We start from the raw sequence: 13,072 nt of genomic DNA, 5'->3' as shown, positions 1-13,072 counted from the left end.
AGACTGGTCGTCGGTTGGCTCGGGCTTCGGGAGCCGCCTTATGGAACCACTGATTGCCAGATCCCTCTGCTCTCTTTCTCTCTCATAATGCTCTCTCCTCTGAAACCTGTCTGGTGTGATGCTATGAGAGAAACTCCAGCTTTCTCATGATTTGACAAAGCATATCTTTTACTTTTAAGCTACTGTGTCTTTATATTGAAAGTGGGTTTCTTGTGGGTAGCACATGGTTGGATCTTGCTTTTTTAAAACCCATCTGTCCATTTCTGCCTTTTATTAGGGGAGTGTAGACCACTGCATTTCACGTGACGACATCCTTATCCGCTGTTCTTTTCAGCTGTAGCCTTTGCGGGTCCATTCTGATTGGCTGCCTTTTCCCTTCACGGCTCCATTCTCCTGTTTCCTGTGTGCCTCATACTGTGCGATGGGCAGTCAGACCAGGTGGCGTCTACCTTCTTGGAGCTGGATATTTCTGTATTCCCTAGATATTCTGGGTCTTTGTTCTGGGTGCAGTTCAGTTACCTGAACTAGTTTGGTCCTTTTGGGACTTGCATTTAGGCTTTGCTGGGCGGGACCCAGCAGCGCTCGTCCCCGAGGTGGCGTTCCCCGCTCCCCTGCTAAGCGGGCTCCCACTCCCACTGGCGGGGACAGACGACCGCCCCCGCCCTGCGCGTGCCAGGTGCTGCGTCTTCCGGTCCTTTCCCAGCCCCGGCAGCTTCCCCCTGCGTGTGCTCACCGACTCTCAGCTGGGTACCACAGGGAGACCCCTGCAGGTCCCTAGGGCTGTCTCTGAGGGTCTCTCCTCTGCCCTGGGGGCTCTGACCGCGTGGTCCCCTGGACCCCACTCAGGAGACGCTGAGTCCTGTCTCCCCGCCTCTTGCCCTGGAAAAGCCGCAGGCCGTGCCCGTCCGAGGGCTCACCTCGCTGGCTTCTGTTGTCCTTCAGCGCCCGATACCCAGTGTCTTGAGAGCTGTTTTTCTTACACTTTTGTCAGGTTTTTTTTTCAGTTGTTTAGGTCAGAAAATAAACCCGGTCCTGATTGTTTCATCTTGACTAGACACGGAAGTCCTCCTGAATCTTTTTATTTTTATTTATTTTTATTTTTTCTTCCAGTTTTCTTGAGATATAATTGACACAGAATACAAGTTTACAGTGTACAGCGCACTGATTTGACTTAACATACATCATGAAATGATTATCACAATAAGTTTAGAACATCCATCATCTCATATTGATGCAAAATCAGAGAAATGGAGAAGTTTGTTCTTGTGGTGAGAACTGTTACGATTTACTCTTAGCTACTTTCATGTATGACATACAGCATGTTTATTGCATTTATCATGCTGTACATTACATTCTTACTGCTCATTTACTCTATAACTGGAAGTTTGTGCCTTTTGACTGTCTTCATCCAATTTTCTCTCCCTCTACCTGCTACCTCTGCGGCAGGGCGGAGAAAGGAGACGCACCCCTCTGGGCCCTAGGGGAGGACTGGGGTCCTGGGGCGACCCCCTCCCCTACCCCGACAGATGGGCTCCAGTGAGACCCTGGCAGGGGATGCACGAGGAGCTGGGACTTGGGACTGCGACGCCTGGTCCCGTTCCCCCTCCAGGCTGGATGTCCCGGAACCAGCTCCTTGTTCCAGCCAGGCTCCCTCCAGGCGAGGCAGCTGCTTTGACAGGTCTTGTCTGAGAAGCAGAACTCAAGCGAGACGGGTCCAGTGGGGACAGTAGTGGCGAGTCTCCGTCGATGCCAGCGCTCACTGTCCACAGGCAGGCTGTCGGGAAGGGAGCTCAGGAGCCACCCGCAGCCCCCCAGGTGGGAGCTGGCGCCATGAGGGCGGACTGGAACCAGACCAGGCTGAGGCACGAGGTCAGTCGTTGCCTCTGACCTCGGTAACGCCGTATTCTGCTGAAAGCCAGTTATTTAGTATCACATTTTTCTCATATCTCTCACCTATTTTTTGTTTTTAAAACATGCCTTTGCGGGGTTTTGTTTGTTTGTTTTGGGGGGGAGGTAATGAGGTTTGTTTATTTATTTAATTCTTTAAATGGTGGTGCAGGGGATTGAACCCAGGACCTCGTGCATGCTAAGCACGCGCGACCACTGAGCTGTCTCCTCCCCCTGTCTCACGTCTCTGATCTGGTAATCCTGCTGCCTGGAATTAGACTGCGCTGGCTCTGGCTTGCGGCGACTTGTCCTCTTACCTGTTCTGAGACTTTGGACGATGAGCTTTATCCGAGGGGATCACGGGAGACCCCAGCTGAAGGTGCATCCTTCCAGAGAAGTTGCCTTGTATTGCTTCTGGGATCTTTAAGGAACTAGCAGCCTGGACCCCTTAATTTCTCAGCATGCTGTTTCCAGGACCTCAAAGGGATGTGCAGTTTGAATCCCCCACCCGCTGTCCTGGTCCCAACTCCTCCCAGGCCTGGGCCCTTGTTACAAACCTTAGGGAAGATCTTTTATTTTTCGTCCTAGAAGAGCCCTGGAGAGGAAAATTTCTTTCTCCTCTCCTGTTGCTGATGGTTTGAAAATGTTTGAATTCGTTCATTCACTGAAGAGATGAGACTTCTAGGCTGCACACTTTGTGTGGGAGTCTCAGTTCCAACTGGGAACTTTCTAAAGGCTCACCATCTTGTCTGTCATTGACACCCGGAGCTCTTGGTTACCAAGACTGCAAATTCCCCAGGGCAGGGGGGGCCCTTCCCGCTTTGGTTTTCAGTGACTTCTTTGTTTGGGGCAGTTCCTCTTCCCCATTGTCGCAACTCCGTAGTGAAGGATTTCACAATAGTTCACTCAGAATTGCTGGTCTCAGCAGATTTTTCCTCCAGCCATCTGAACTACTTCACTGCAGAAGAGGGACTATCCACTCCTGCTTTGCACTGGCTGTGTCCACATTGTCTTCTCCAGTCAGCAGACTGCCCAGGATGTTTGCAGTAGTCCCAGTGGTCATCACAGGCCTCCTCTGTTTGCTGCTCCCGGGAGGTTCATACAGTTGTTCCCCACAGATGCCAGCAGCAGCTGCTTCCTTCCCGGGAATGCTGGCCCTCTCTGGGCCTAGTGCTACTGAGACCCCGGCTCCTCCCATCTGGGTGGAGGCTCGGAGGGCAGAGGGATTCTCTCTGGGCCCAAGGCCAAAGGCTCAGAGACGTGAAGGGCTCTCAGGCAGCACAGACTCACATAAAAGACCAGGGCAGGCCAGGAGTTTGGGAAACGGGCACCTGGAACATGGCGTGAGTTTTACCACCTGAAATTCTCTGTCGTGAGTTTCCAGGGGCTGCTCCCCCTGGGCGTGGCCTGTAGAGTTGCCGGGTTGCCCACCACTGGGCAGGTGAGTCCAGATGTGGGGTTTAGGGTTAGGAAGGTCACTGGTGCAGCCTGCTCAAGTCATCTGCTCTGACCCAGACATCACCTGTGACAAGGTGATAATTTTATATACATGTTCTTTTATATATATACACATACATATACATGTTATTGAGTCCCCTTCGTCGTACCCCTCAAGTGTCTGGGTTGGTCTTGGGCAAGAATAATGAGATGTCCCTTACTGGGCTCCTTCACATCCTACAGTAACACCACCTTATTCTATTACGCTATACAGCCTTTTGGGTGCAAACAGCCTCAACAAGCAATTAGCAAATTAATTTCATGAGTATACTGAGAAAATAGTATACCAGGATAAATTGCGGTTCAGCTCAGAAAAGCAAGGATTTACTCAACCATTCAACAAATATGGTCAGTTTTGCCACGACGTATCATAAGCACTCCTCAAATTCAAGGTGCCATGCATAACTGCACAATAAAAACCACAGGGCTTACGGGGGAAATGGGGTTGGGGCAGGACACTCAAAATACTTCAACAGTGATGTATTGTTTAAAAAGATAAAAACCTAGTAAAAAAAATAGGTTTGCACAATCGTATATGTTAAATTGTTTTTTAAAAATACGTAGACACTACAAGAAATATGGTACTTTCTCTTGCAAAGGCCTGAAGTTTGCTTGTAGAAGTTGCCATCGGAAAGGTTGCAGCTTATGAGATATTGTCAGGTGGTTAGAAAGCTGGAACAGCGGTGTGGATGGGGGTGGCTCAGAACAGAGGTTACCAGGTAGCTGGGAGACTTTTGGGGTGCATGTGTGCGTGTGAAACACACCTCAGTTTAGCTGGTGGAGTTTTCTGTGTTCACCTAGTATTTCTCATAAACAAAATCACACAAAAGGCAGAACTCATGTTATGCTCGAATTGTTCAATTACCTTGGAACAAACTCACATGATCAAAGGGAGCGTCACGGCAGAGCTGCAGAGGCGGTGGTCCCTGCCGTGTGGGAGGCGCTCTCCTGGTCACCGCAGACGGACGTACTGTCTCTGCCCTCCTGGGAATTGTGCTGCGATGAGGGAAACAGCCACCAACAAACAATCTCATATATTATAATTTGTGTATCGCCCCCTGTTCATACGTTGAGACCTGACCCTCCACGGTGCTGGTGTTTGGAGGCGGGGCCTTTCGGAGGTGATTAGGTACTGGGAGTGGAGCCCCATGGATGGGATTAGTGTTCTTATAAAAGAGACCGCACAGAGCCTCCTGTCCCTTCCATCACGTGAACACACAGTGAGAAGATAACTGTGTACGAACCAGGAAGCGTCTCCCACCAGATGTCGAGTCTGCTGGTGCCTTGATCTTAGCCTCTCCAGCCTCCAGAAAAGTGAGATCCATGCATTTTTGTTTAAGTCACCCACAGTAGCCCAAACGAACCAAGGCACCAGGACAGTAAGTGATGGGCTCCTGCTAGGTGGAATCACATCCCCCCAAACTCCTGTGTTGAAGTCCTAGCCCTCTTACAGGTTGATGTGTTGGTTTCTCATTTCTGCCGTTAACAAAGCCCCACAGACTGGGCGGCTTATGCAGAAATTTAGCATCTCACAGTCTGGCGGCCAGAAGTCTGAGATAAATGTGTTGGCAGGGGTCATTCCTTCTGTGGGTTGTGAGGAAGAATTCATTCCATGCCTCTCCCTTAGTTTCTAGTGATTTGCCAACAACCTGTGTCATTCTTTGGTTTGTACAAACACCACCCCAATCTCTGCCTTCCTCTTCATGGGGCGTTCTCCCTGCGTGTGTGTGTGTCTGTGTCCAAATCGCCCCTTTTGTCAGGGCACTAGGTATACTGGGTTAGGGCTCACCCTATGCCAGTGGGACTTCATCTGAACTGATTACTTCTGCTGTGTCTCTATTTACAAATAAGGTCACATTCTTAGGTACTGAAGGCTAGGATTTCAACACATGAACTTGAGGGATACAGTTCCACCTATAACAGCTGGTAAGGGAAGATCCCTTTAAGTAAGGGACACTTGAGCAAGGGATTTGAATAAAATGAGGGAGTGAGCCATGCAGACTTCTGAGGTAACTGCATTCCCGGAGGAGGGGACAACCGACGGGAAGGTCCTGAGGTGGAAAACAGACTGGCCTGCCCAAGGAACAGGCCATTGTGTCTAGAAGGCGGCAAGGAGAAGAGTGGTAAGAGATTAAGTGAGAAACAAAATGATTCATCAATAGGAAATCCATCGACTAACCATCATCCAATTAACAAGATTAAAGGAGAAAAACCTTATGAATTTATCAGAGATCAAAAAATAAAACAGTGCTCTCTTTGGCAGCACATATACTAAAATTGGAACAAAACAAAACAAAACAAAACCCAACCACCCCAAAACAAAACAAAACAAACAAACAAAAAACCCAGGAGACGTTCCCAATAAAAACCCTAATGTATAAGCAGACAAAAACTTCCTCTTGTAAAAAGGATTTTGGTTAGAGAACAAAAGTATACATCATATTAGTGGTGTGCTATAAAGACACTTCTGTCAGTCAGAAGAGAGAGGTGCCAGCTATTACCTCTTTGGTTCAATAGTGTTAATTTTGGAGAGTCCAACTAAAGCAGTAAGACAAGAAAAGGAAATAAGCAGTATACTCATCACTGTTTGCAGAGAAATGCTCCTACATGTCCCCTCTCCCCAAATGAAGTGTTTTCAAACTATTAGAACTGAGTCAGTCATGTTTTAAGCCCTAAACTCATATACTCTGGGTCCACATTTTTGCTCTAGTCATGGCTACAGCAACTGGCTGGTCGTGCAGATACAGCCTGGCTGCCCCTTGCTCTCTACTGCTGCTGCTTGGGATGCTTCTGGAGCTCACTCAGCCTGCCTGGCACATGGGCACACCTGGAAGAGTGTGGGAGTTTGCAGGGCAACCCTGGAGCGATGAGGGATGGGTGCCAGTGGACACAGGCTCCCCTCACTTCCGTGCATCCAGGGACAAGGCTGATGTTCATTCTACACTGTTCCTCAAGAGTACTCTCACAGCAGTGGTAACTCAGGAATGCACCTGGCATGGGATTCCTCCCCCCTTCCCTGCTTCTCTCTTCCAGGACCCCCATTCGTGATCCCTGTAATCACTTCCAAATATCAACAATTTGCCCACAAGACCATGTCCCATGTCATAAGCTCTGTTTTTAACGTCATAATGACCCACCAGGTGTGGATGAGGATGTGGTACAGGTGGAAGGTGAAGGATGAGCTTATATGGTAGCGGTGGCACTTTAATTGCATTGAGGCAGTGGTAATAAGAAGGATGGTGGGGTTGGCTGACTTTTGTTAATGGCTTTAAAAGCCTCAAATAATACTGACAGGCTCAAACCAGCCAACTATCAATTTAAAGCACTCTGTGAATGTCCAGCAGCCTCATGGCAACCTGAAGAAACCCTTATCTCCTGCAGGCACAGGGCATTTTATGATGAAATTCCTACTCAGGGTTATTCACATCTCTGAATAATGTTGGTTTTATTTCTCTCTTCAGCCATGTTTAATCTCTTGTTTAACCTATCAATGGGTGTTTATGTTAATTCAAATAGTACATTATTATAGTCTACATTTCCAGAAGATTTTTTTTCTTTTTGGGGGGAGGAGAATCTCTTTCAAATTACTTGACCATAGTTTATAGTCTCTTGTTCCTTGCTCATATTTTTAAGCCTTTCTTTTATTTCTTTAAACACATTCAACTTAATTATATTGTATGTCTGATTAACGCCAATAGCTGCAGTTTTCTGGATGTGATTTTATCGTCTGGTGTTTCCAGAGTGATTTTTTTTCCTTGTGTGTTTTGTGACTTTTTTTGACAGTGAGTTGCCTATGTTCCCTCAAAAGTTATCTGTGGGAAGTTGTTGGCTCGAACTTGCATTTCTCTAGAGAATATTTGCAATTACCCTTTTTAAAAAATTGATTTTTAGTTTTGCTATTTTGCAGTTAGAGAATAAGTTTTGTAAGATTTCTCTATTTAGAAATCAAGTTGTCTGTTGCATGAAATATATGATTAATACTATACATTAAGGATGTTCTGTGCACTGTTTATAGAAAGGCATGTTCTGTGGATGTATCCTATTGTCACTTAAACTTCATCGCTGTGTCTAGGCTGTCAGGGAGGCAGGAAATTGCAGCTCAGTCAGTATTGGGGTCCTGCCTCCTCCAGGGCTGCCGCAGAATGAGGGAGGTTCAGTGGTACTGAGACAAGAGGGAAGGGGGCAGGGCACAGCCATTCAATTAACACCAAAATTGTGGAAGATTTAACTCCCAGTTGGTCTTGAGGCTCAAGATGGTGGGAGATTTGACTTCTGGTAGAACTTGAGCTCCATTATATGCTCATTGTAATATATTAACATGGTGAATAACATGCCCGCAGGCACCACGACAGTCCCAAGGCTGGCCACAAAAGGTCAAAGTGGACAGTGGCCCAATTCCTGGGAATCCCAGCCCCCTTTCCCAGGGAGTTGGAATAATCCTCCCACTTGTAGGCGTGGGAAGCTACCGAGCCCATAAAAGCTGGCGACACCACACCTCGTGGGCTCTCTTGCTCCCTCATCTTCAGAGACAGCCCACACTCTGCCTACGGAGTGTGTACCTACTTTTACTTTAACCTGAGCACCCAACCCCCACACCTCGTGGCCTTTCTCTCACCTTCTGAAGCAGCCTACAGTCTATGCAGTATGTATATCTCTAAATAAATCTACTTTTACTCAACTGTGGCTCACTCTTGAATTCTTTCCTGCGTGAAGCCAAGGACCCACACTTGGTGGGGCACGTCCCAAGGGCTCGACCGAGACCTGGGACCCGTCCCTCCTCACGCCCCACATCCGTTTTTCCTGCATCCGTGTCCCAGACATCATCAGGACAGTATCTCCTCTTCCAACCCAGGCCTGCAGGTCCCGGGAAGTTCTAAGGCACCTGCTAGTGCCTGAAACAGTGAGCGGAGTTTACTCTAGTGGACCATCCCAGGACCTTCTGTCCAGCCCCGACTCTCCCACTACACAGCCTTATTCCTCTGAAATCAAGGAGCAGCAAGAAGGTCATGTACCTGGAGAGGAGAAGCCTGAGGGACACTGGGACGGAGGAGTCAGACCTGAGTGAGCCCCTTTATAAGTAGGGTGACCCCAGAGCTGTCCCCAGGGCTCTCCTAGTTCTGGCCTGCTGCTGGGTGAATGGGTACACGATTTCATTGTCGCTGTTCTGACGATGAGTTAGGTGGTAATTCTAGTCTTACATCAACAAGACACAACAGAAAGTCAGGGAGAGTTTAAGTAGGGGAGTGAAAGGTGATTTACACTTTATCAAGCTTCCCTGCACTCTGCTCAGGGAAGACAAGAGGGGCTGGAGGGGCCCCAAGTGAGGCAGGGGCATGAGAGACCCCAGGCACAGAATGGGTACCAGGAGGGAGTAACTTGGGACCTTGGGCCTGAGGCTCTCTCACAAGTTCCCCCTACTCGGGGGTCCTCCTTGCCTGGAAAGGGGCCTCAGCTGCGGAGCCCGGCCAGGCCTGACCTTAAGTGAGGCCAGCCTGGCTTCTGGCCACTAGACTGGGTCTGAAATGGTGGAGAAATCCTCCTATTTCCCGGTTGACGTGGAAGGGATCAGGTTACCTTCGGGTGCCGCAGACAGAAGGCGCTCTCCTAGGAAGGGGGAGCGGGGAGCAGGGACTGACGGAGGGGCCCCAGCTGGCCGTCGGTGGGGTGCGGGGGCGGGGTGGGCGGCAGGAAGCAGGGCCTGTCAGCTCCGGGACCTATCGGAGAGGGAGGCCTGGGACGTGGAGATGGTGGGTAAGGCCGGCGCCAGACCGTCAGGGCCAGGGGCGGAGCAGACGATGGGGAGGGAGCGGGAACTAGGGGCCGGGAGAGGGGCGCGCGGGCCGAGACTCCCGGGGCTCGCGTCTTGGCGGCGAGGCGGGTGACCCCTGAGCCTCACGGCGCAGATCGGGGCTGGGCGGGGGCAGGTCTGGGCGCGAGGGAGGACGCCCACCCTGGCCCCACGCCGGATCTCCGGGGTCCCTCCCGCCTTGCCTTTCCTCCCCGCCCCGCGCCCCCCTCGCTCCTCCCTCCCCGCCCCTCCTCTCCCGGTCCCCCGCCCCCGGCCGTCCCGGCAGCCCCGGCAGCCCGGCCCCCGCCTCCGCGCGCCATTCCTGCGCGTCCCGCCTGCCGCGCCTGGCCATGGCCGGCCTGGGGCCGCGGCCCGTCAAGGGCTACCGGGTGGTGCTGCTCGGCAGCGTGGCGGTGGGCAAGACGGCGCTCGCCACGCAGTTCGCCTGCGGCAGCTTCCCCGAGCAGTGCGAGCCGTCGGTGGAGGAGCTCTTCAGCAAGGTGATCGAGGTGAACGCGGCGCCCGCCCTGCTGGAGATCGTGGACACGGTGGGCGCCGAGCACCTGGTCACCCTCAAGGACCTGTACATCAAGAACAGCGACGGCTTCGTGGTGCTCTACAGCGTGTGCAGCGAGGCCTCCTTCGAGGCGGTGCGGCCGCTGCGGGAGCGCATGGGCCGGCTGCGGGGGCCCAAGGCCGTGCCGCTGGTGCTGGTGGGCACCAAGGCCGACCTGGACGCCCAGCGCCAGGTGCTGACGGCGCAGGGCCGTGCGCTGGCCCGCGAGTGGCGGTGCCCGTTCCTGGAGGTCACGGCCAAGAGCAAACTGATGGTGGACCAGGTGTTTACGCAGGTGGTGCGCGAGATGGAGGCCCTGGCGCCGCCCGAGGAGGAGGTCCCGGCAATCCCCACGAACGCCCAGGATACGTGGCCATCGGAAAGATTCATCGGCTGATATCCAGCGGTTCCTGCTTCATTTGTTCCCCGCTTTTCGTGATTTCTGAAGCTCACTATTCCTACTCTGCCTTTTAAAAGAAAGTTATCCAGCGGCAAACGAGAGGTTACTTCTATATACTGACTCAAACCAGTGCTTCCGACTGCCCACAGAGCCTCTAAAGTCGTTGTTGAAAACTTTGCGACTTTGTTTACCTCTGACAGTGCTAGAAGAAGAAACCAAAAATCGATTTTCCCCCGTATGGAGAGAGTACTGCCCTGTTCTTAAGACGGAATTTGTCATAGGGATTAGTTGTTTTTGTTTTTGTTTTTTTATTTTTTTTGGATAATTACAACTTCAATTGTCATCTGACATTTGAAATCAATGAACATGAACTACAGTTTAAGCTCTCGATTCCATGAGGCTTTCATGTGTTTGCCTCTCCTTTACAGCCTTGAAATGTAGTAGTAATATTTTCCTCTCTGCGTATGTCTAAATATAGTGATGACATACATAGCATGGTTTGAAGGGGATACCCTGTACCCTGGGAGCGGAAAAATCAACTGTGTATGCACACAAAGATAGCTCAGCTCTGCCTTCAGTTCTGTAACTGACATCTAGTCGATTTCTGCAGCTGTAAACTGAGTGAAAATAAAATAACTTTAGAAGTTGATAGTTTTTAATATTTGTCTTTCTAACACATAGAGCTGTAATTCCCAAAGTTTCCATACACGATCTCTTTGCTTTTCAGTTATTTTCTGGGAAACAAGTTAGTAACTAGAGTGAAAACAGTATCACATCTTTTGGTGTTTCTGCAGACGTGCTTCCACACCTAGTGTGTTCTCTTGTTGCTCGCCAGAGCTGGATATGTTGTCTGAACGCCTGCCTAGTTTAACAGTCACATGGGTACAGAAATAGAAGCAGAACACGAAGGCTCTCTTTATATAGTTTTCACATAGTGATCAAGAGACTTTTCTTGTACTGGTTTAAAACTATGATTGTTTTCTGATTTTAAAATTTTGTCTCTGATACAAGTTGCTTGTGCTTATTTGCGCAAGTTAACAATTTTACCTCGACCACTGAAACAGATTTTTCAAATTTAGGAACCTAACTTAGCCATTTGAACAGCCTTTTAAAAAAATAGACAAGAAAGATCTGTGCCTGTAATCTGAAATAATTTTGTTAAAGGAAAGTTATCTAGAATGTGATGGTTATACGAGGCTCTGGGAATTTTATTTACAGTGTATGTGATATTTAAATAGAAGAATGGATTTTAAAGCAAAAAATATATTTTAGAACCTAACAGTGCCTGACAGCCAATTTGCCCCATAGGAGAGGGCTAGGCTGGGACCTCCCCTGTCTTTTATCCCTTTCTCTCTCCCCTGGACATTGGGGGCAGGGGCAGCTGGGGTGCTTAGTTTTAAAGCCTTGAAACCCAGCTCACTCCCTGCTTTCTTCTGACCCTGTCTCCTGGGGTCACTCCTCCTGGCAGTGTTATCTCACACCCTTTTCAGGGACCATCATTTCTTTAAGGGGACATTTCAAACTGGGAGGAGGGGAAGGTGCCCTGGGGGGATGGGCAGGCGGGAAGCATCTCTGGCCTCAGCTGTCTTTGTCCAAAGCTGCCCCCTCCTCCTGCTAAAGCAGAAGGAAAAACCCAAGGCTGTTCCCTGACTGGGTGTGGAGGGTCTGGGCTGTGCAGAGCGCTCAGGGTCCATGAACAGCATCCCTTCCCCAGACATAAGAGCTGGGCCCCAAGGACTGCAAGGTGGGGACCCCCCCTCACCCTGCCTGCCCTGCTTGCCCCCACCCCCCTTTTAAAAACATCATTTTTTAAACTCTATTTTGGGGGGGGGGAGGTAATTAGGTTTGTCTAATTATTGTTTATTTATTGTTAATGGAGTTACTGGGCATTGAACCCAGGGCTTTATACATGCTAAGCATGTGCTCTACCACTAAGCTATACCCTCCTCTCTGCCCTGCCTTGCTGAGGCCTCCAGGGAGGTTTTGTGTCCCTGGATCCCAGGCCCTCTGGATATCAGGCCTGATGCAGGAAAAAATTCACAAAAAGCCATCTCTCCCTTTAAATTACTGGAACCACCTCAGACTACAACTTACATCCAAGTGTCGGCTAAGAGCCCAGGGCTGTTCCAGGCTGACTGGTCAACACAGGGAATGATCACACCGACGTGATCAGCTCTTGTGACCTCAGGAATGTGTATAAAGCAGTTTTCTGGGTGTATGCATGCGCGCGCAAACACACACACACACACACACACACACACACACACACAATTAAAGACCTACGCACTGGATTTTCTTTCTCATTTCTAACTTAACATATGTTACTTACAAGTTGCCTGCAGTCCCCCTGGCCTCAAGTGAGGCCTAAGTAACTTGAAAGTGAATTTGCAAGTAACCAATGTGACCACTTGTCAGGGTGCCCTGGTACCTGGAGCATGTGCCCTGGTACCTGGAGCACGTGCCCAGGTGGGGGACCCGTGAAACTGGCAGTCCAACTTGTTAGCTCCCAAGTGGTATTCAGATCTCAAGCTCTTCGCAGTCAGACACTGTTGTAAGATGTGTGCAGGCTCAGCACAACTGGGGAATGTGGAACTGGTTTCCAAAGAGGTTGGAACGTTCACATACCCACAAGCAGGGTGAGCACTCCTGATTCTCCAGTGCTCTGCAACTCAGGGCACAGGCAGATCTTTTTCTTGCCAATGTGTTGTGGTTTCAGTTTGTGTTATTCAGATCACTGGTGATGTTGAGAATTCTTTTGGAGGGTTTTCAATGACTTTTGATTTCCTCTTCTGTGAAATGCCTGCTCTATTTGTCCCCTTTAAAAAATTTTTTTGAACTATAGTCAGTTACAACGTGTCAATTTCTGGTGTACAGCACAATGTCCCAGCCATGCGTATACATACATATATTCATTTTCATATTCTTTTTCATTATAGGTTATTAT

General features: G+C 49.7%; 1 protein-coding gene across 1 annotated transcript; it reads left to right on the top strand.

Annotated features, from left to right (window-relative positions):
- Window positions 1-9,472: 9,472 nt before the first annotated feature.
- LOC105103451 (ras-related protein Rap-2a) lies at window positions 9,473-10,777 on the top strand. Its single transcript, XM_031454383.2, has one exon. It carries the CDS (start codon window positions 9,523-9,525, stop codon window positions 10,123-10,125), a length of 603 nt encoding a protein of 200 aa, XP_031310243.1. The 5' UTR covers window positions 9,473-9,522; the 3' UTR covers window positions 10,126-10,777.
- The last annotated feature ends 2,295 nt before the right edge of the window (window positions 10,778-13,072 follow it).

This window comes from Camelus dromedarius, chromosome 5 (assembly GCF_036321535.1).
Source record: "Camelus dromedarius isolate mCamDro1 chromosome 5, mCamDro1.pat, whole genome shotgun sequence".
Taxonomy (NCBI): Eukaryota; Metazoa; Chordata; class Mammalia; order Artiodactyla; family Camelidae; genus Camelus; species Camelus dromedarius.
The sequence above is the reverse complement of the archived record's forward strand: the minus strand, read 5'-3'. Positions and strand labels throughout refer to the sequence as shown.

Coding starts and splice junctions, on each gene's coding strand:
- LOC105103451 (XM_031454383.2), top strand. CDS start 9,523: ATGGCCGGCCTGGGGCCGCGGCCCGTCAAGGGCTACCGGGTGGTGCTG.